The sequence below is a fragment of the Cyprinus carpio genome, chromosome A22 (assembly GCF_018340385.1).
Source record: "Cyprinus carpio isolate SPL01 chromosome A22, ASM1834038v1, whole genome shotgun sequence".
In the NCBI taxonomy this organism is placed as follows: domain Eukaryota; kingdom Metazoa; phylum Chordata; class Actinopteri; order Cypriniformes; family Cyprinidae; genus Cyprinus; species Cyprinus carpio.
In genome coordinates this window covers 9471017-9495821 of record NC_056593.1, presented here as the reverse complement: position 1 = coordinate 9495821, position 24805 = coordinate 9471017, and the positions used below count along the sequence as shown (strand labels likewise).

General features: G+C 32.8%; 2 protein-coding genes across 4 annotated transcripts in view; both read right to left on the bottom strand.

The window, feature by feature from the left end:
- Positions 1-4876, bottom strand: part of LOC109112558 (rab GTPase-activating protein 1-like) — an 86391-nt gene extending 81515 nt beyond the window's left edge. For both annotated transcript variants that reach the window (XM_042711801.1, XM_042711799.1), the window contains exons 1-5: positions 4693-4876; positions 4421-4577; positions 3027-3234; positions 309-483; positions 75-235 (exon numbers count right to left, since the gene is read on the bottom strand). In XM_042711801.1, coding sequence (XP_042567735.1) covers positions 75-235; positions 309-483; positions 3027-3234; positions 4421-4577; positions 4693-4830 — 839 coding nt within the window. In that variant the 5' untranslated portion in view covers positions 4831-4876. The remainder of the gene's footprint in view (positions 1-74; positions 236-308; positions 484-3026; positions 3235-4420; positions 4578-4692) is intronic.
- Positions 4877-9166: 4290 nt separating this feature from the next.
- Positions 9167-21174, bottom strand: LOC109104484 (protein FAM163A-like). Of its 2 annotated transcripts, none has more exons than XM_019117784.2 (3): positions 20945-21174; positions 11847-12084; positions 9167-10923 (listed from the first exon to the last, which is right to left on the bottom strand). In XM_019117784.2, exons 2-3 carry the CDS (start codon positions 11937-11939, stop codon positions 10564-10566), a joined length of 453 nt encoding a protein of 150 aa, XP_018973329.1. In that variant the 5' UTR covers positions 11940-12084; positions 20945-21174; the 3' UTR covers positions 9167-10563. The 2 variants fall into 2 exon arrangements, with proteins under 2 accessions (XP_018973329.1, XP_018973328.1); XM_019117783.2 differs by having other exon boundaries at positions 11847-11961.
- Between the last annotated feature and the right edge of the window lie 3631 nt (positions 21175-24805).

Sequence of the window (24805 nt, the reverse complement as noted above, 5' to 3'; positions counted from 1 at the left end):
TAAAAAGCTAAAGGAGATCTCAGAGAGCGAGAGAAGGAGAACTGAAGTTTCTTCAGAACTGAGTAATGACAGACCTGAAGTTTCCTTTCCCATCATCTTCTCTCACTTCTAGAGAAACGGTGAAGGTGAAGATATCGCCATCAGGGGAAAGTGGCAGCACCGAGTCTTGCATGTCTGTGGCAGCTTTTGACGAACGCTTGAAGGCTGTTGAGAAGCTGTAGAGGATGCGACTAACCTACATAAGGAAAGGAGGTTGAGTTCTGAAAATTACTCTATGAACACTTACTGTAGGAACAAATGCAACTCACGGCCTCTTTGATATGGCAGGAGAAGACGTGGATTTGAAAGTCCTCTGAGCTGCGGTAGCTCTCGGTGAAGCAAAAGCAGTCACTCTCAACAGATCCCTCGTGTCCTCGGGCACAGAACAACACCTTATAGATGGGAAAAGATGCAATTTCTGTTCCAGTGGCCTGGTCGACAATCCTAAAGCAATAAAAAAAAAAAAACATAAAAATATAAATATAAATATAACTAAAGATAAAGCAGTCTCTTTCGCATAATGTGACATCTTTTAGAATATACATCAACTTTTTCTCTGATTGCTCTGACTGGGTGTTTAAAAAATACAAATAAAAGTAAAGTACACTGATTTTGGAGACAGCAAAAGAGAGTGCAATCATAATTTTGTTAGGTGAATGCTAAATAAGATATTTAGATGTAAAATTAAGTACTGAAGATGTATTACTTTAACAAATAATGCGTTAAGGTTACAAAAATGTCGTTTGGTTTCACCAGAATTAAGCTAAATGTAACTGCCACCTGCTACATGCATCAAAGTTCACTTAGCTAATTTTAGAGAGGGTTTGAGGTTTATAGAGAAGAAACAGTGAGAAGTTAAACTTGAGGTCATGCCACAGTTCCTGAGAACAAAATGAAAAAAAAAAAAAAAACACACACAGGGTGTGAAAACAGAAGTGCACTATCACATTTACGAAGCTGAAAGCATGAGCTAAAAGCAGCTCGGAAGGCAGCCGTGTTAGCTCTTGACAGACAACACACACCATGAAGATCACAAGAACTCAGAAACTACAAAGAAGTCACATTTCTACTCCCAATGTTGAATGTGGTTTGTCTTGAAGCTTTTATGAAGCCCCAGGAGTAAATGAATACATTGTGACCGGATGTGAGATTGTGAGATGTAGCTGATGTAGTTCAGAAGTCTGAGAACCCTCTGAAAATCTGGGATTCAAAAATGAATATAAATCTGAAAACAACATTCAGAATAAAAATCATAGTTCAGGAATATAATTTGTATTGGGAAAAAAAAAATATTATTACATTAGAAAAATGCTAAATAAATCTGGAATAAATAAAATTAATATGTTATTTCTGTGTGTGTGTGGGAGGGGGGGTAATACATATATGTAATTGGAAAAATTTATTAAATTAGAAAAAATGCAAATAACAAGCATTTCACCACTCCAGGATTTATTTAAATCTGAAATCAGTGTTAATTTTGACAGGCTTTTTTGATTTAGTCTTAGTCTTTTTCTTGAGACGAAATTGCTTAATTTTAGTCATTTGAGTCTCTCATAATTTTAGTTGATGAAAAGTCATTGCATTTTTGTCAACTTTTAGTCATTACTTTTAGTCAAACTGCAGTTACCAACATTTATTTTGCTAGCTATTTTATATGTAGTCTTCAAACAAAAATAGTCATTAATTCTTCTCTCTTCAGACCAAATCAATTAAGCTTATGAAAATTTTGAATCAAGGATTGAATTTGGAAAAACTTGAATAAATAATGACAATTTTCATGTTTGGTGAACTATGCCTTTAACAGTAGTGAAAAGGGAGCAACTTCATATAATATAATATAATAAGAAATGAATAATTAATAACATAATAATATAATTATTAACATATAATAACAAATTATAGTTGTTCATATATAATACATAATATTTGAAAAAGAAGCAGAATGAGACAATAAAACAAATATGAAAGTTTTTTTCAGATACAGCGGGTTTATGTAACATTTATTTAACATCTTTTGTTGGTTAACATTAATGACATGGAGGTACTTAATTAGGAATGGTGTCCCTTTACGACCGAAGGCATGCAGGTAATACTGACACACGTTCAGTTTATGAGAACTGAAGAAGTGGAGCATGCACGAGAGAGAGAGTGCACTTCTATCTACTTTAAATTAATCGACAATGAATTGTGACACCCGGGAAAAACGGGACGTCTGGTGACCTTATCCCTACCCCTTTGGGTGCCGAGGCCATTGTTTCAGATTGCTAGTTCGCATTTTAGGCTGTTCGCAGATTGCTAGGTAGCCTATCCATCTACTGTGGCTGCCATACTGACAGTCGATATGCAAATACCCCTTTTCAGATTGCAATCCAATGACAGGGACGCACATTTTGAAGGACAAGACAGTAGTCTATAGGATGTATTTTGAATGCCTGGTAGTCCTCAAATAACATTATATTCGTGTTTTTTCTTGTTGTTAAAAGAGATGGGGTATATTTTTTATTATTTTTTTTATTATGATATTTTTTTTTTATCTTATACGTCTCTCGTCTGTGTCAGAGATATTGTTTTTTTACGAATATTTTTCGTCGTTGTTGCTGTCTTCATTGACGAAATTAGCACTGTCTGAAATTAAACAAAGTTTTAAAATACTATTTGTGATGGGCAAAAATAGTGAAACTAGAAAAATTCTAAATAAATATAGAGTAAACTAATCATAGATATTGAATGAATAATATATTTTAATAGAAAAATTCAGGATATAAAAGCGATTCAACAAAACGTATTATTAAAAAAATAAAGAAAATCTGCAAATCAACAGAAATTTTTAGAAGATCCTTTGTAAATTTTTTTTTACAAAATTCAAAAATGTGGAAATAAAAAATTAAATAAATCTAATTTTTAATTAAATAAAAAAACTTTTTTTCCAAAAAATATTAGTGGTCTCAGACTTGTGGACCCGACTGCATTTTTGGCAAATGACTGACCGGACACAACCGTCTGGACCATTGGGCACATGAAGGGTGACGGGTATGGGGATGGCGCTCTCTGCCCGCAGGGTGACCATGGCTTTCTGGGCCTCTGTCTCATTACGAGGGGCCTTCACCCAGGTGCAGCCAAGATAGGACAGTTTACTGAACTGCACACTGTCTTCCTCCTGTATTGCTGAACTCTCCAAAACTGCTGCTGATGCTTCTGCAGACACAGACAAAGAAGTGTCAATACTGTATAAGGTTGCAGAAACGTGTATTTGTTTATTTTCTTCTCTACAATTTGTTTTTATATTTGAGATTTTAAGTCATCAAGTGGCTCATTAAATCATATTTAAGAGGTAGAACAATGTGTTTTATGCTGACTATTTCTTTAGATTCTTGTGTCGAAATCCTCAAACAATAAACTGTTGCTTTGAATAAACCTTTGTTTTATGTTTAGGTCCATTGTCAAGAGTGACTGAATGAGGAAGTTTGTGCAAGGCAGAGAGGAAGTAAGTGTTCAAAGTCCTCCCAATTTTAGCACTTGGCAACAGGAAGCACTTTTGCACTTGGCAACCTAAAATAAATGAGGTTACACACTGTATACAGTATATTGTAAAATGTATATATATAAAGTATAAAATGGCAAACTTGCTAAAAATGAATCATACTGAAAAATGATATTCAATATGTATCGAAACAGCCCTGAAAATTATTATTAATAAAAATAAAAATAGAGAAATATCTTAGTACAGTTTAGCTTTGCCTCTGTTAAAGGGATGCTCCGCCCAAAACTGAAAGTTTTGTCATTAATCACTTACCCCCATGTCGTTCCAAACTGCGTACGCTCTTCTGTGTCAGCCGCGACACAAGGATGCCCTGTTTTCTTTCAAATCAAAGCGTTAATTCGTATCCTTGTGGTGCGGCTGACACAGAAGGCCGTACGCAGTTTGCGTTTAGCAGGTGTTTTCCAAAATGGTGCTACAGTGATGTGGGGAGAGACAGAGGACACGACTTGTTGTATAAAGACGTTATTTTTGTTTTCTTCTAGTACAAAAAGTATTCTCGTTGCTTCATAATGTTACGGTTGAATCACTGATGGCAGATGGACTATTCTGACGATGTCTTTCATACTTTTCTGGACCTTGACACTGTTATTTACTCGGCAGTCTATGGGACAGTCACAGGCCTCCCGGTTTTCATCCAAAATATCTTAAATTGTGTTCCGAAGACGAACAAAACTTTTACGGGTTTGGAACGACATGGGGGTAAGTGATTAATGACAACATTTTCATTTTGGGGTGGAGTATCCCTTTTATTTGTAAAATATTTATAAGACATGGTTTAATAAGGACCAATGGGAGTTCAGGATAAAACAGAGTTAGTTTGTTATTGCAAGCAGGATGTACCATGAGGTCCAGTGTCCAAAGTCAGGCTGGGTGGTCTGATCTGAGAACTGATTTCTGTAGGACTTCCTTTCTCCTCTGCAGATCCTGGTCCATCACAAACATCATCCAACACCTCCTCCATCGCCCGCTCCAACTGCTCACTCCCATTCCACGACATCTGACACAGAGGGAGATGGCACATGATAAATATTCTAGATTACTTTTAACTTCATTCTTATTTACACATTAAAACAAACAGTAAAGGATGCTTAGCAGGGTGTAGAAAGAAACACCTTGAGCCTGGGCCTCCCCTCTGAGCTGGAGGGGGAGCCCCCAGCAGTGGGCGGCACAAGCACAAACTCCTCACTGGTGACGGTTGACACAGATTCAGTGGAGCCGCTCACTCTGCCCAGAGAGGAGCTGTCATCCATGATAGCCAGGGACAGTCTGCCCGCTCGGCCCACTGCTGCTGCAACCCTACCAACAAGACAGACCTGTTACACTGGGTACATAGTGGATTTAAAGATCTACTTTAACTTCTGCAACGTAAAATACTCAATGACTGGACTCTGCTGCTGCAACCCTACCAACAAGACAGACCTGTTACACTTTTGCAATTTTAAGATATTATAAATCAAAACCATATTGGCAGATATATATATATATATATATATATATATATATATATATACATACACACACACACACACATACTCAATGACTGGACTGATATATATATTCCTTATATTTTATGTATGTAACATTGTATATATGTAACACATTTTTCCCCACCCACAAAGCCTTGATGACATCAGAAAAGTCACTTCCAATATGTTATTACATTTCAGAAGAAATTATAAAAAATATCTTTTCTTTGGAATACAAAACAACTGTGCACAATATGATGTGGGGAATTTATTAAACAGTAAAAATGGTCCATTTTGACATTTCACATCATATATCTTTGGATACTAATCATGTTCAGACAGGCAGAAGCTGAACCAAGCAAAAAAACAATCAAACAATCAATAAGCACTAAAGCACTAGTCACTTTTAGAGAGTTACAGCAGTGTCATTTGAAAATGATATCAACCATCTACTATTTCGCACATTATTGCTGATTCAACAAGCAAGTTCATGTTTATCGGGGTGTCATCTTTCTATCTGATTGCATTTTCACAGCTTAAAGCATCTCAAAGCAAAGACTCTGAAACCACCACTGATGTGCACACTCAGTATGCAGCGAGTTTTTTCACACATAAAAAAAAAATCACGTACTATTATACAACTATCATGCGGTGGTGATGATGATCTCAAACAACTGTCCAGCAAATATAGCAACTGCAGTAATTTAACAGTTGCTTCCTTGAGTTCATATCAGGGGGTCACGGTGGGTGAAAGGGTCTTCACATTCACACACACAGCAGTCATGTGGCCGTCATTCTCCATCAATTACAGCCATTGAAAAATGCACAGGATAAAACCGTACGCTAACAGAAGGTCTCTGTGTGCCTTTCATTTTCATTATGTAGTAGTTTCTCGCTTGACATAAACAGAGAATGCATTTAGCTACCCGCTAAAGAGAACCAGTTAGTCATTAAAATTGAATTAGACGGCACAAACCACCAAGAGGACTCAAACTTTAACCAATTACAAACTCATGGTCACTATTTTAGAATTAGCCAGTTAAGGAACTAAGATTACTATTTACTACTATGGATGTCACTTCACATCATGTTCCTGTTGCTGTAGTGATCAGTACTAAACACCACCAAGCAGTTGGGAGGGTTAAACTGAGCCTGAGCCTGTCTCAGATGTTCAAGCACAGATAAAACTGGTGCAGTTTACTGATTCTGGGTGTGTTTTTCACAGTACTCTCTCTCTCTCTCTCACACACACACATACTGCAGGCCGCAGCAGGAGAAACAGGCTTTTGAAACAACAGTTTATCCTCTATGCTTTCTGTATCACTCACACCCATAATTTAAAGACAACAAACAGATACTCTACTAGTACAGTATAAGTTTTCTACAACATGGCATAAACTACATGACACTGAACTACTGAGAAAGAGCCAAGGCTTTCCTGCCGTCCAACACAGTGTTTAAAGTTCAAAATCCTGAGTTATTTGTCTCTCTGTCAGAGCTCTCGTTCAGGGCCAGCCATGATGTAATACAAGAAAATCTGTCCGATTAAATCACCCAGCAAAAAAGGAACAGAAGAGTAATTGGGACAAACAGAGGAACTACATAATTAAGCAACAAGGCACAGGGCTGTGCAGTATTGTGAATTTACAATATTACATTACTATTACAAATTGCATTATATGATTATAAATATTATACATTTTATCCTAAGCTTTAGATCATTATCAAAAGTAACATACTACATTTAAATGCACATTACTTAATAGATTTAAGTTTCAATTTAAAAAAAAATTATTATAGATAGATCATATCAGCCAAATTTTATTTATTGTATAAATCATACAATAAAATAGAACAAATAGAAATGCAAAATAGCAAAAATAATAAATAATTAATACATATTAAATATTTTCTTTTAATTTAACAAAAATACTAATAAAAGATAACCATCTAATAGTAACTTTAATGACTTATATATATATATATATATATATAAAATTTTTGTACAATTTTTTTATAAGAGTTAAAACACTCTTAAAGCTAAATGAACCTTCTTGAAACCAATGGAGCTACGATCAGCTTAGGCTCACGATGCTTTTGAGAAACGCAGCCCAGAACAGTAAGAAACGGCTCTATCACAGCCTGTGATTAAGATTAAGACATTTTCAGTAATTGTAGACAAGTTACTTATGTACAATGTACAGTGAGGTGAGGCCTTTAACATTTAAAAACACAGGTGAGGAGTTCATGGCTAGCAGAGCGGAACATTTTAAACATGTTTGTTTTATCATCCTAAACCCTTTCAAACCCTTTCAAACATTAGCCAAACAAACTAGTGTGCCTTTGTAAATTACAATATTTTATTCATCACACCTGTTCCTTATCTGAGCTATAGCATATACTGGATATATATATATATATAGATATATATTATATATATATATATATATATATATATATATATTATACACACACACACACATATACATATATACACACAAATAATGATTTTTTAGTATTACGAAATTTAGTGTCATAAATACGCACAGTAAGCAGCAAACGGTATCACACAACGAGCTTTTATGACCAGCTATTTAAGAACAAATAAAATATATATTTGTGCAAAAATCCCTGCAAAAACCGTCAAAATATTAGCAGCTGACTAAACAGGGATTCAAAGACAGGAAACGCCTTCAACAGCCCAAAATAAGGCTGACTGACACCGTTTCGTACTACTAACGTTTTTCATAACACACAACCCATCGTAACAGCTAGTTAAAATCCTAAACACAATGTGTGCTGTCCGTGAGAAGCAGCCTAACTAACCTGAAGCTAGTCTGTTAGCAAGCTAGCCACCGCTAATAGCTCATTTTCTGCCAATTTAACTTTAAAATAAGCGCTTACGAGCCCCGTAGGCTTTTAAACACTCCCACGCTGAATATAAAACAAACCCGAGCGCGTGTCGTGTTAACGCGGACGGTTTTTTTTCTTTCATTTTGGTGTTTGCTGCGAGTTTCCTGAGGAGGTGAAAAATCAACTTACTTGCTGAGAGTCTGTCAGCTGAGCGACGCGCGTGCAGACGCGTGAAGATGCGCAGAAATAATCAGCAAGCTCTCGTCAGCGTTCGCGGGGGGTCAGGGGGGGTCATGAGAGGTGATGTGTTTTGTGTGTTTTGGTATTTAAGACACCAAAAATAGATTATATCATTAATACAAATTCATTTAATATGAAAATATTAATAAAACGTATTTTGTTGAAGTACATTTCATGTAATTTATAAATAACATGAAACAAAATAATAAAAATACACTTAATTTATAAAAACGTAAATATCAATAAGGCAGAATTCTGATTACAACGTAAAAATAAAAAACTAATTTCTGTGATAAATATCTTTTCAGTCTTTTACGAAGAGCCAAACTATTCGTTATCTTAAATATTTCTATGTTATGTCATTATAAATAAATACAAAATAATTCATCATTATATTCATTAACATTAATAAAAACGTATTTTTAATATAGTAGATTTAATTTATAATTCATAAAACAAATTGCAATTAAACAAAAATACCAAAAATAGTAGTAATTTATAAAATAAAATGAAACAAAAGTACATAAATAATAATTAAGCAATAAAAAAAGAAAAAAGCCAATGTGATTAAAGCTAAATTCTGATTAAAATGACAAAATAAAACTTTAATCTCTGATCTAATATATATATATATATATATATATATATATATATAATATATATATATATTATATATATATATATATATTATAAAGTAGTAGAGACAAGCTATTATTAGTCTATTAAATATTTTTATATTGAATTATTTGATATTAATTCAAATTAATTAATGTTAATAAAACATTTTGTTTTTTTTATAATTCATTAAATAAAATGAAACAAAAACTACACTTAATACAAAAATAATTCACTTAATAAAAACACACAAAAAGCAAATTTAAGTTAGAGTGAAAAAAAACTCTTTAATTTCTGTAAAAAAGATCAAATAAATAAAAAAGTGGTAGATCCAAGCTATCATTATATTAATTATTATTATTAATATATTATGATAATCATTTTGCTTCTTTGCAAGGCACAGAGTAGAAAGTATTCTTAATTTATTTCTTTATTTGCTCACTGGTTCATTTGAAAAACACTGCTAATGTTTTAAACAGTCTAAAGACACTACAGTAAAAAATATTTTTCTTCACATAGAAAGTAACAGTTGCTACTAGTTATCATCATATCTTTGTCATTGACAGATATTCATGATCGAGCATAACAAATGAACTCAAACAAGTCGGCTGGACACGCAAAAGAGGAACACATTACCCTTAACTAAACATGAGCCACTGTTTGGCTAATAAAAGTTTGGTGAAACCAGGTTTACAAGCAAACAGAACCATATTCAAACTTTTGCATGTAATAAAAAGAAAGTGTATCATAAACACATCACTAAATTACCTCAAACATCTCATCATGGACTAATTAGACACTCAGACCCCTTGTTATTACAGATTACACTGATCTTGCATAGAGATCTTTTAATTAAAGATCAAGTGTGTGATTTTTGCACCTCTGGCGCCACCAAGTGGAATTGCAAAAAAATGAAATAATGAAATAAAATGTTTTATTGTGGCACAATAACAAAATGTTCTTGTGTAGGATAGCCCTCATACATTAGCCCATTACAGGAAGCCCAGTTTTTGAAGGCTGCTTAGAAAACCAGGAGCCCTTACCCTTCGCTGCAAGTTGTTTTTTCTCAGTCAGAATTTTTGTCTTGACAACACCTTCAAATAGCATAAGATGTTAAAACTTCAAAGAATAACTATTTTGTTTATTTTTATTTCATTGTTGTTTTTGTTCTATTTTATTTATTTATTTTTGTTCATTGCTTTTGAAAACCGGCAGATTGTTTTCGCTAGTTTTAGCCCTTCACTCTAGAAAATAATTATTTTCCAGAATGCCTTGAAATCTGTATTTTTGTTTTGTTTTCCCTAAAAACATTTAAACACCTTTTGAAAAAGTGTAAGATGTTAAAACTTATCTTCAGAGAATAGTTATGTTGTTTATCTAATTTACGTTATTTAATGTTAATTGTTTATTTGTTTATTTTCATTGCATTATTTTATTTCATTGTTCACTTTTGTCCATTTTTTTTGAAAATGGCCATTTTTTTTCTTGATTTAGCACAAATCTAACTTTTAGTTTAGTGAAGTCTACTAAAATAACAGGAAAAAATTAAACATAAAAACAAATTCAAGATTTAAGAAAAATAAGCCTTTGCTTCTCAAGTGCATTTATCTTATTTTAAGTATGCTTAGATTTAAAAACAAGACAAAAATACAGATTAATCAACCAATTTATGTCATTTTCTATAAAACATTATCGATTTCAATTTACTGCTAGACAGATAAAATGTAAAAACTGAGTACGCGCTGTCCCCATTCACTCTGTTTTGTACACAGAAGAAACAGTAGGGGTGACTTCGGTGGACGTCACTGATCAGACATCAGTGCTTATGGCACGTGTGTTGGAGTAGAGGTCCGGATGGCTTCGAGAGCTCAGCGATGCACTGTGCAAAGAAGGAAGGGTGAGAGACAGGCACGGGCTGTCATAGTGGGACGGCATGTAAGTGATCCGCTCAGCCCCGTTCCGCGTTTTGTCCATGGCACTGATGTAAAACGGAGAGCTGTATGAGGAGCAGGTGGGGCAGAAGCTCTGCGGTGGCGTGGGCTCCGGCGACAGGGAGAGCGGGTTAGAGGCGATCCCATCCAACCTAGATGTGCTGCATGCATTGCAGGCAAACTGGGGTTGTGAGCAAACAGCATCTGGATCGGATCCATTCTTCTTACAGCAATAATACTAGAAAAAAACAAGGCCAGTGAGTCAGTTAGACAGATAGGAATGCCTTAGGACATCACTGGAGAAATGAATGAATGAATGTATGAAAAATTATTATTGTTCTTTTTTGATTACAGGAGCACTAACTTTTTCATACAAGATCACCAAATCCAAAAGAAAAATATAATTGATTTTTAATAAATCTATCATGATAAATAAAATCAAATTAAATAATAAAGTTTTTATAAATAAAACAACTCACTGACTTCATTTAAATCTAACAAAAGAAACAATATTACATTTAATAAAATAAAAAAATCCACTTTCTACTTCACGATTGTTACTGCTGTAAATAAAAAAAAGTAATTAAGTTTATCAAAATCTACATCATACTGTTTCACTATTGTATTCATTACAAACAAAAATAATAAAGTTTATAAATAAAAAATAATTAAAATCGATAAAAAAATTATAACTGTCGACTTGTGTTATCATTACAAATAAAAAATAAAATAGTGTATAAATAAAATAAAAATCATTCAAATCTATAAAAAAACTACACCCTATTTTTTCACTATTGCAATCATTATGAATAAAATAAAAGTAATAAACTTATAAATAAAACTTGATTCACCTTTTTTTAAATAAAATAATTCATGAAAAATCACCCAAATCTATCAACAACAAAAAAAGCTAGCTTTTTCAAATCTATCAATAATAATGATAATAATAAAAACATATTAAATTAAAAACATGTATACCCTACTGTTTCACTATTGTCATCATTCTAAATAAATTAAACTGTATAAATATTTATTTTAAAAAACTATCAAATCTGTTGCTGTCGTTGTTTTAATTTTGCTTTGTTTATTCACAAAACTCAATGCATAGAGGAAAATATCTGTCATTATTTTTTAGCCTTAAGTTATGAGGCGCACGCTCACCTGAAGTCGACAGTAACAGAGCACGACAATGATACACAGGAGTATCACCGTCGCGAGTATTCCTCCAGTTATAACCACAGTTCCAGCTGTCATCCGACCGGATATCCATGAAACTCTAGACGCGAACACACACAGACTGACTGTCAGAACACTTGTACAGGTGTCAGGTGAGCATGCCAAATGACCACTTTGAGCTCCATTACTTCGGGTGCAATGTCACAATGTCCGCAAGATGGCACTGCAAAACCACAAAAAAAAAAAAAAAAAAAAAATAAATAAAAATTCCTGCATAAATCCAACATAAGAAGCGACACGTTAGACAGACACGTCGTCACTCGTCAGTGTTGATTCAGTTTGATTCAGCACGTGCTGACAGAGGAAGTGTCGGGTCAAGCAGCCCTGCGCGATTGAGTTTGACCAGCACTGCAGATCTGATTAAGGAGCTGCACTGATGAAATGCAATCATGCAGTCTGAGGAGAGAAATGAAGCTTCACAGAGGCCTGACAAACAGAGAGAAACACACCTGCTGCCCCCCTCTCTCCCTCTCTCATCCTCTCCTGCTGTGAGGGAAATTACACCTGGACATTTATTAGGAAAAGTTTGCTAGTTATCCCTCTCTCATCCTCTCCTGCTGTGAGGGAAATTACACCTGGACATTTATTAGGAAAAGTTTGCTAGTTAATTATATATAAATATATTTATATCCAGTCAAAGCCAGTCAAATTTTTATATATATATAAATATATATATTATATATATAATATATGTGATATTATATATAGGTATATAACACACACACACAGTACAGGTCAAAATTTTGGGAACATATATTATATTTTTACACATGTACAGGTTGAAAGAAGTTTCTTCTGCTCATCAAGCCTGCATTTATTTGATCAAAAAATACAGAAAAAATGTAATATTGTGATATATTATTACAATTTAAAATAGTTGTTTTTAAACTTATTATACATTAAATTATCATTTATTTCTGTGATGCAAAGCTGAATTTTTAGGATCATTATCACATGATCCTTTAGAAATCATTCTAATATGATGATTCATTATCAAAGTTGGAAACAGTTCTGCTGCTTTATATTTTTTCAGAACATGTGATACTTTTTTAGGATACTTTGATGAATAAAAAGGAAAAAAAAAAGAAGCTATGTTTTTAAAATATAAATATTTTGTAATAACAATATACACTACTGGTCAGTAATTTGGGGTCAGTCATTTTTTTTTCTTTTTTTTTTTAAAATAAAATCAATACTTTTATTCAGCAAGGATGTGTTAAATTGATAAAAAGTGATAGTTAAGAAAATATATTATTAGAATATATATTATTAGAATTTTTTTTTATTTTGAATAAATGCAGTTCTTTTTAACCTTTTATTCATCAAATATATTAGACAGCAGAACTGTTTCCAACACTCATAATAAATCAGAATATTAGAATGATTTCTAAATGATCATGTGATAGACTGGATGTTACATGTGACACTGAAGGCTGGAGTAATGATGCTGAAAATTCAGCTTTGCATCACAGGAAATAAATATTTTTTTTAAATATATTCCAAAAAAAGAAAAAATTATTTTAAGTTGTAATAATATTTCACAATATTACTGTTTTTTTTCTGTATTTTTTGATCAAATAAATGCAGGCTTGATGAGCAGAAGAGACTTCTTTCTTTTCAAAAACATTAAAATAGTAATGTTTCCAAAACTTTTGACCTGTACTGTATATACGATATATATATATATTATATATATATATATATATATATATAGATATATAATATATATATTATATATATATATATACACATTAATAATAAAATAAAATTATAATATATATAATATAAAATATAAAATGTTTTTACAATATAAACTATTTCTTGTAAATATAAAATAAAGAAATTTTCACTGTTGTTGTAAAACATTAATTCTATCAAGAAACATAATAAAAATTAAATAACATCAAATAAAATCCTATGTTACAGTTACACTAACAATACAAAATACATACTAAAAGTCCTTTCTAAAAGCAATTCTCTCAATATAAATAAATAAATAAATAAAATCTCCATCGACAAAATATGAATAAAAAGCATACCCATATGCTTTGACTATTGTCATGAATGGTATATATAAAAAATGCATTCAACATATATGCAAAAATCTTGCCACGTCTTTCGAATTATTTGTCAAATTTTATAGCAATTTCTGAGTGAAAATTTAGCTCTGTTGTAGTTTTCTTGCCAATTTTGGAACTTTGAACTGTATTGCTATTGCTGTTGCCTCCTTTCTATGAATTGCTTTTAACATCCTCCATTTATACACCACTTTGGATAAAAGCACCTATGAATAAATGTTATAGAAAATCTTTCCAGTTTTTTTTATATTTTTTTTTTTTATATCAGCCTAATGCAAAAAGCACAAGATAAGTTGATGCTGGGGGTGAGAAATAAATCCAGCACGGAACATGTGGTGCATCTTTTAGCATTTCCACTCACACACACGAACCGGAGCAGACGGGATACGAGATACATCCCAGATTGTAAAGCAACAGGATTAGTGCAGCGCTGATAGGGCATGCAGACCGGACGCTGACACATGCATCTGTATTCAGACCTACCTGACATGATACTAAACTATTAATGAGCACTTTATGAATTATTATACGCTGTCTTCTGTGCAGTTTTACAGGAATCTATAAAGTGCTTAAAATGAAATGGATCTTGACAGTTTAGTAGTGCAGTTAATCTTGAAAAGTCACGGATAAATGTTAAAAAACATTGGAGGAAAAGCTGAAGTTTGTGCCATTTTTCATTTTAGTGATCTGAAATATGTAAGATAATATAAACAATTTTATAAGTATGAGTATACATTTTTAATATCAAGTGAAAAGTGCCTCCATATGAATTCTCTCCAGAATTACGCTTAGAAATGCAAGTATGAGGTGCTGTGTTCAATGCAATAATATACACTGCAATATCATTTAATGGAAGAATAAAGGTGGTTCTACTATATATATATTTTTAAATCAATTATCTAAAAATAAAGCAAAATCCAAAATAACATCTACAATACATAAAAAAAATAATAATAAAATGACATTTGAAAACATCCTGTAATCCTGCAATTAAAATGTACTGTACAAGTGTAGATATTATATACGGTATTTATGCATAAATATGCAATAATCTCCTGTCTAAATCTCATTCAGTGCTGCCAAAATGTTTACTCAAAGATTCAGTTCTGTTCATCATTATTAACCTTCATGTTGTTTCAAACCTGTTTGACTTTCCTTCTTCTGTGGAGGACAAAAGGAGATATTTTGAAGAATGTTCATGCTGCTCTTTTCCATATAATAAAAGTACATATATGACCAAGTTGTCAAATAAAATAAAAAAAAGTAAAATAAAAATAAACTCAAGTACTCAACAACTAAAAAACTATGTTTCCAAACTTTTAAAAATATATATTCACCATCCATAAATGTCTGCCCTCTCACACTTTCATATTTTTGTGTTTCATATTTTGCTACTCTGGCCTGGGCTGCTTCTCTTTTCAAGAAACTGTCCAATCTCATATTTTTCTGCTGGTGTTTCTTATGGCCTTCACCTCAGTTGGCTACCTGTAATAGATTTTTTGGAAAGAACTCACGATTTTAAAAGATTAAAGAGCAAAGTAAATATCAAATAAATCTAATATTACTCTACAAACACGTCAATGATTTTCAAGAACATTTTTTTTTTGTTATGAACAACTGCTGCTCTTATTTTCATATTTTATGAATGATTTTAAAGTTTTTATAGTGTAATTTCAGTGGTTTTAATGTCAATTGGGTATTTTGGTTATTTCACTTAAGAGCGACACATTTCTCCAAGCAGATTTCACAGCAGATTCAAGCTTTTCAAGCAAATGTGACGCGCTAACCAACAGAAAGCTGCTTGCTTTGAAAGCATCTTGAGTGGTGCTTTGTGCATCACTACATTATTGACAATAGGTGACCAACAGAAAGCTGCTTGCTTTGAAAGCATCTTGAGTGGTGCTTTGTGCATCACTACATTATATAAAAGCCTAATCAAATTGTTTTATTTTAAAATGTACAGTATATTTAAAGTGGGGGGTACATACATAATATAAAAAAACACTGAATTCAACTTCCAAATGACGACTAAATCCAATAAATAATGGCAAAAAGTTTTTTCCTCCTCCAATCTAATAATCTAAATTTTGAAAAACTGACTATGGATCTGTCAGTTCACTATAAAAAACACAGGAGACAAACTTGAATCGCAACTAAGATACAAATACAAATAAAGACATCAATTAAATGTTAAAAATACCATCATTTATAGCTGGCTATGCAACCTCTGCAATAATAAATGTAATATGTAAACATAAAAATGTAATGTATGAAAAACAAAGTAAACTAAATTAGAATGTTTGCTTGGCCGCTAACTCAATAAGTCTATGATAAAGAATTATTATAATCTGTAAATATCTTAAACAACTAAAACTGAACATCGCAAAAAATGTCTGCTCAGTTCTGCATGGGAGTCACTGACTCAGCCTAACCAATTCCCCTGACTACGAATCATGTTTAATGCCAAGTTCAATAGGTAACTTATAATGAAATAATAAAGTGTAATCAAAAATTAATACCTCCACTCAGAGCCATGTTCAACAGTCAGAACACATACTGTATGAGCCCATACATCCTCCACAATCCCATCATGCCTTTGCTTGTAGCCTGAGGGCACATTGGGCTACTTATTTTGAGTGCAGGATTTATATGAGGTTTCAATTAAACAGTACCGTGGCCCATTCCAAGGTAACAAAATCACAAAATGTAAAAGAAAAAAGAGAGCAACTCCAATACCATTCAAGCTTTCCTAAACTATGACCTCTTAAAGTATTAAAGAGCTACTTACCTATAAACTGGTTTCAAATGTCACAGATCGGTTAAATCTAAATAATGTTTTTTTCATTTCCACACTTCTTTTGATTTACGCCTATGGATCTGTCAATTCACTAATAGCTGCATTTAGATTTGAAAGAAGAAATGTGAATAAATTTTTCATATTTTTATTTCCAATAAAAAGTCACCCCTGCAAATATTCATTTGTATGTGAAACAAGTGGTGTATGGATACAGTTATTTAGAGCTTAAAGTCAATGGTCTATAAAAAGAAATCTGTATATTTGTAAATGGGACACATTGGGCATCTGCTGTCACTGGTTGTGCTTGTGCATGGGACACATCGCACATCTGCTCAGTTCTGCATGTTGTGGCATGTTTAAATGCAGTTTAAAGGTACTTATAATGAAATATACTGTATGAGCCCATACATCCTCCACAATCCCATCATGCCTTTGCTTGTAGCCTGAGGGCGCATGGGCTGGTGAGTGCAGGATTTATAGAGGTTTCAATTGCGAGTCCCATTCCAAGGTCAATCCCAACTGTATTAGAGAGCATACTTCCAATATCATCCCAGCTTCAAAGAAATACCTTATTCAGCATTTTTTGGGCAGTGCTTTAGAAGTGGATTTTTTGTTGAGGGCCCACAACCAAAAATTCAACGATAATATGCATTTACATTTGAAAAAAAAAAAAATTAAATAAAACCAGCTCAACCAATTCTATAAAATCACTACTATAATTATTTACGTTTTGATCGTTTTGAAAACATTATTTTTTAAAGTGTCATTTGGTCTTTGTATAAAGGTTGTGTACAAATATATATTATTTAAGTTATGTAGTTATAATAACTATTGTTTTTTTTAAGTATTAATAATAATTATAGATTATTCAAATTATTATTAATAATAATAATAATAATAATAAAAACTAAACTAAACCGATCTATTAAACTGTGGAATTTTGGTCTATTTGATAAAATTATTTAATAAAAATTAATATTATAATTAATAATAATATAATATTATTATAATACGATAATAATAATAATAATTATTTACAAATAATAATACTTTAATCTATAATTTTCATCAAAATTATTTATATTTATATTTCAATAATTAATCATTATTATAATTATTTGAATGACTAACAATTAATAATAATATTAATATATTATTTAATACGTTTAATTATATTAATAATAAATACTTCAATTTACCATTTTTAATCAAAAAAGAGAAGAAAATTCTATGCACCAATAAACTGACTCACGTAAAAAAACAAATATATATATATATAACTAACTTTAAGAAATTTAATAAATATATATATATAAATAACTAACTTTAAGATATTTTAGGACGGTATTGTCAGTAAAATGTACTATTTTCTTTAAACTATATTTAAAATGCTGCAGTGTGTAATATAAAATAGTAAATATTAGATATGACATTATATAGATACATATCCTAAAATATCTGTATATATATTACACACTGTATATATATATACACTATATTTGGTGGTATAATCTCTGGCTCTCCACATTAGCTGTTGGCTGGCTCTACTCTGAACTGGCTTTAATTCATTTCTACTACAGAGGGCTGGGAAGCAGCTCACTGCATTAACCAATTTCCAGCCCCTAGGGCCCATAAACCAACTTGTAGTGTTTGATGCCAGAGCAATGACCTTTTGAAGACTGATATCTTGTTACAACACTTGTAACTCAGAGAATGGAAAATAAATCCCTCACTTTTTAGTATTATTATATTTTAAATGTTAAAAAAAATCTACTCTAGACCCATCTCAAAACATTAGATCGTTAATAATGCTAATTTAATAGGTTTTGTTTTAGTCATTTATTAAAATAATTTATTTGAATATTTATCACTTGTTTTTTAATTAATTTATTTTTTAAACTGATAAAAATTCACTAAACCAGTTTAAAGATTTTTTTTTTGTATCTATAGTTTTAAATGAGTGAGGTTATCTTCTAAGCCAATCAAAATAAGTATATAAGTGATGCATCATTGTAATCTGCTACAACATTTTTTTAAATAAGACAATGCCTTTGCAAAATCACAGCTCCAGTTTTTCAATAATTCAGAATAGCACTCCCGCAACAATATTCTTCCATCACCAGCAGTTTTGGTCAGGTACTGAGTTAGACAACCTCTGGAAAGGTTCTTATTTCTGTGTTTCTCCTCACAGAATGCATTTGCATTTTGCTTGGCCTCAAAGCCCAGATGCAATCAGCATCTCTGTTAGAAAACATCTAATATGTGTTTGGTTAGTGGAGGGATGTATGTTGTTTATTGTGTGTTACGTGACATGTAATCGGAAAACAAAATAGCACAGAGATCTACATACAGAGGAAACCCAACTTCTTTCCATCCGTGATGATCCGGGTATAACATTTCTATTAGATTTAGGTTCAATTTAGGTTTAGGGTTTGAGTTCAGTTTAAGGATGGGGTTAGATGTATGAACAACATTCCTATCAACCATTACTTTCACCTTCAACCGTTAAACCACAAGAGAGAGAAGTTTCTCTTAATTAATAAAGGTAAACTACTATCAGCTGTCACACCTTTACATTTCCTAATGGCTATTGAAAAATACATTTACTTTGAATTCTATTTTTGGAAAATGTCCCTATCCACCTTATTTTTAACATAAAAGCTGGTTTGTGGATATTTGTAACTCAAATGGGCTTCCAGTCTCATTCGCTTCAGGGTTGCCTGGTCTATGTAACAAAGCCAAGTCAACTACTTCCCAAAACTAGCCCAATTACGGCCCAAACTAGCCTAATCACGTTCTGGTGGAAATTGGCTCAAAATTGGCGGGGGGGTGATTCGTTTCAACCTGCGGACTAAAAAAACTACCCGTGGCAACTATAGATATGTATATGTATATGCCTTATTAGTGACTGTTTCTATGGGCCGCCATACATAAGCCGTCCGCCATATTGGAAGGGTCAACTTGAAGTCATTCACCAATCACCATAATAGTCAATGAATATTCGAAGACGCCAAAAGCCTTACATATCTATGGTTCCGCCCCTCTCTCGCATTCTCACCTGTGGAAGGTTATCCCGTCTCTTTGGGAATTTAAATATTTTTACAAATATCGGCTGGGCAGGATTGTGGCATCTTCGAATATTTATTGATTATTATGGTGAATGACGTCAAGTTGACTGTTGCAAGATTGGCGGACACGTCTACGTGCTTGGAGCTGTCAAATATATATATATAAAATATCTACCTATCTATATAAATACCTATCTATGGTGGCAACAGTATAAAAGTAGCCCAATTCCACAGGAAAACTGTGGACTTGACAACACTGATTCGCTTCCAGTTGCTCTTAGCTGTACAAAACAGCCCTTGATATTGCAAACTGGTATTTCGTATAATTTTATTTTAGTGTATTGTCGTAATCATTACCTAGTTTGTAGCCCAAATAGTTTTACCATTTACTGCACTTTATTCTTTTTGTTATTTACCTATCGGCTAATGAATTAGAAGTCTCGCACATTCACAGAAAACAACTTACTTCTGCATTTAAAAAAAGATTGATGGCAGGTGTGCAAATTATTGAATTAGGCAACTAGGAGTTTACGTTTTCAGAGATATTTTCGAGAAAAACTCGAATCGCATATTGTACCATTAATTGTTCGTATCGCGATCGGTTGCCATGGTTACCTGCTCTAGAGTATGAAGTATATATTCAGGAAAAAACCTTTTAAATACATTAATATAAACACAATCTGACCACTTTCTCCAACGTGATGTAAAAAAATATGTCCTTATAACAACATAATCTTTATTAAATAGGCTAGCTGATTCATTAATAAATGTGACTGTTTTATATATATATATAACCTATATATATATATATATATATATATATATATATATATATATATATATATATATAGATCTAGAGTTTAGAATAACAAACACAGAAAGCATGCATTACATTTAGACTTTTTAACAAAGTAAAAAATAATATAAATTTGTACAAAATCCACACAAATCAATATGGTCGTCATTACAATACCACATTTGGATAAGGAAATGAATCGGTTTTAGTTTTAGATCCCTCCAAATCTAATTTTCTAGAACAACACAGTTGAACAGGATGTGAAAAGACAAATCCAATCGTACCTTCAGTGAACGTCTGTATGTTTGGCTCGATCACACCATCTCTCACCCGGTTATTTCCACAAAATGGGAATAAAAACTTGTTCTCCACACCTGTCAGGATCTCCCAGGCGTGCGGTAATGCCCGTGCAAGAACAACAACAGAAATACGTTACCGAAAGGAGGAGTTACTCCCTGCGCGCGGAGAGACTGGAGGAGACGCGCGCGCTCAGATGAAGCATCAGAGAAGATTAATACTTACTCTGTAAAGGTCAGACACTATCATACGTCAGGCAGAGAAGATCTGTAGGCGTTTCCTACTCAAGTATTACTGAAACAGTTTCACTAAGCATAATATAAAAACTAGAAAATATTAAAAAAAAAAAAAAAACACGGCACACTTCCTTTAGATTTTAAGCAATTGTAGCTCGGAGTGTCATCATGCTAGTGGCTATTATTAAGTACTATTTGTAAATAAAATTCATTTTTTTACAATAATTCTATAAACAAGTCATTAATATCTTGTAATTAACGTTTCGGACAAAACAAAATAGTTAGCTTGTTTGTAGTATATTTCTTCTCAGCCAATCAAAGAGGCCGAGTAGTCAACGAAAGCGGGAATGGATTCAAGTAGCTAATGGAACGACCGACAGTGATTTCTTCTCCACGCTTAAAAGCGTTCCATTATCACTCCAGCTCCACTCCAGGTTATCCATTTCTTCACTAGTGAAAGAAACTCTTTAATGGGATACTCCACCCCAAAATGAAAATTTTGTCATTAATCACTTAATCACCCGTAAAAGCTCCGTTCGTCTTCGGAACACAATTTAAGATATTTTGGATGAAAACCGGGAGGCCTTTGACTGTCCCATAGACTGCCAAGTAAATAACGGAGTCAAGGTCCATAAAAGGTATGAAAGTCGTCATCAGAATACAGACGTGCAATCTGGATTATATGAAGCGACGGGAAAACTTTTTGTAAGCGAATAAAACAAAAATAACAACTTTATTCAACAATTCCTTTGTCAGCAGTCTCCTCTGTGTCTCTCCATATCACCGTATGCTGTGTATGCTCTTCTGTGTCATCCGCGACACAAGGATTTGCTGTTTCTATGAGTATTTAGGTTTGATTTGAAAGAAAACAGCACATCGCGGATGTTGCACGGAGCACATACAGAAGAGCATATAGAGAGACACAGAGGAGACTGCTGACAGAGGAATTGTTTAATAAATGTTATTTTTGTTTTATTCGCTTACAAAAAGTGTTCCTGTCGCTTCATATAACCCAGATTGTACTTCTGATGGCAGATGGAGTATTCTGACGACGACTTTCAGACCTTTTATGGACCTTGACACTGTTATTTACTTGACAGTCTATGGGACAGACACAGGCCTCCCCGGTTTTCATCCAAAATATCTTAAATTGTGTTCCGAAGACGAACGGAGCTTTTATGGGTTTGAAACGACATGGGGATAAGTGATTAATGACAAAATTTTCATTTTGGGTTGGAGTATCCCTTTAAGGCATCAATGGACACAGACATTTTCAAATTTGCATGTGCAAGACTTCTGGTGTCAGCGCTTTCGTCTATGTTGCAAACTGGTATCACTTTATTATTAAATAGTGTACTTCAGCGTTCAAAAAAAGTGGTGGATACTGGATATCACTGACTTAAAATCATTATGTTATTTTATTTTGGAAAAGAAAATTCATAAAACAAGGTGTTTGAAACCAACATACAAAACTGTGGAATTGGATTTTTGACTCATAACCTTATAGTTACTGAGATATATATCATAACTTGTGATAACTGGTCTTCTCTACAGTTAGTAGGTCCACACATAGACTCTTTGCCAGAGAGTACCACAGGAAAACCTGGGGACAGAACAACAGGTCTCTATGGTAACCAGTTGCGTCTTGGCAGGGAAAAGGTCTGTGTGGGTCAGTTAACCAGGGTAATATGATTTGCCATGCAGCAGTGTGCTTTAATCCGATCCCTATCAGAGCTCCCTTCCATCTTGCATTTGCACAAAGACTCTCCTAATGGCATAAATCACTGCATCATTCTCCAAATTCTCTCAAAGTTTATCAGTGAAGAGCATTCAAGCTTTGAAAAGGACAGAAGAATCATAAAAACAAATTTTGTGAGGCTAATGGCACAGAAATGTTTTGATGCTCCATAGTGGCAGAATGTCGATTTATGATGTGAAATGAAAAGTCCTTATGTAATTTGTATGGTCTGTCACATGAAAATAGACATACTAGCATTGCTTTAACAAACAAAAGTGTAAACAAAAATGACTCACTGCCTTGTTTTGCTTATGGAGTTCATCTTCCATAGTTCTGTTATTTGAGCTGGCAGAGGTTAGCGAAAGATATTAGAATTCATCAGCTGTGGCAAAGCATATTATAAGCTTGAAGAAACAGAGAGAGGAAAGGCCTAGACTGCGTTTTGACTGCGTGTGATTTGATTTTATGGTTCCTTTTTCATCAAAATAGTGAAAAAATACTGACATGCATTACATTTCATAACACTAAAGAAATGCAATCATCCTACTTAAGAATGTAACTTTTTTCCTTGTTTGTGAATTATTTAAAAAGGCTGAAAGTATTGCCAGACTTTGACACTGGAGGAGGATCCCAAGCCATATTTTGGGTCCTTTTAACTTAAAGTCATAATTATGCCATAAAATATAGAAATTATGACAGATTAAGTCATATTCATGAAGTCAAAATTATGGCACAAGTTGAAAATTTGAGATACTCAAAATAATGATACGAGATAAAAATGATGGCATAGTCAATTATGAGAAAAAAGTTCAATTCATGACAGGTCATAATTATGAGATAAAAGTCAAAAGCAGAAAAAAAGGGAATTACGAGAAGTTATAATGACATAAGTCGAAATGATGGCATTCTAATTAATAAGATAAAAATATAAATAAATAAAAACAAATAAATAAATAAATAAAATATATTATGACAGCCATTATGAGATAAAAAGTCATTTTCGGGCAATTAAGTCGATATTATGACATGCCAAGTGATAATTATGACAAGTCAGATATGAGATAATGACAAAATTATGGCATAAAAATTCAATTATGGGATTAAAAAAAAAAGCCAACAGAGACGAAAGTTGAAATTGCCGTAAGTCGTAATTTTGAGAAAAAAAAAAGTTACAAAATTACGGCAGTCAATTGTGACAATTTGAAATTGAGATACTACAGTACGTCAAAATTATGAGATAAAAAGTTTAAATTAGTCATATTAGATGAAAAGTCTATTGTTAAATCACAAATGACAAAAACTACAAATAAAACTGTCATAATTATGACTTCTCGATTTCTTAAACCAGCTTTTTGCCATAAATTTTCATGCCATAATGAGTTGTCATATATAATTTACCAAAGCATGATTTCTTTAATTTTGGGACAAAAATGTATATGCAAATCCTTAATTACGACATAAAAAGTCACAAATTACCAAAGCATGACTTTTTTTCTTTGCAGAAATGGGCTTCCACACTCAGAAAAATGAGTTTCTTCAATTAAATTTCGTTAGCTTAGCATCCAATACTAATTTGTTTTCTGCAACAAGCTTTCTTTTCTCCCTCCCTAAATGAGATCATATTTTTTGCTTCCCCAGCTTGTTAAGAGACCAGGCGTCTTCAGGGCCTTGAAGAAAGCTCATTAAGATGCCATTAACAGTAATTGAACCAAACAAGGAAGATTCAGAATCAACGGAGCGCTGCCAACCTGTACCCTTTCCTTGACTCCGCTGTTTGTGTGGCATGTTATGGATGCACTTGGTTACACAACATCCTGTTTGAGTAATTTAATATTTCAACATGCTCAGTGGAGCAAGGATCCTCCCACAGTGAA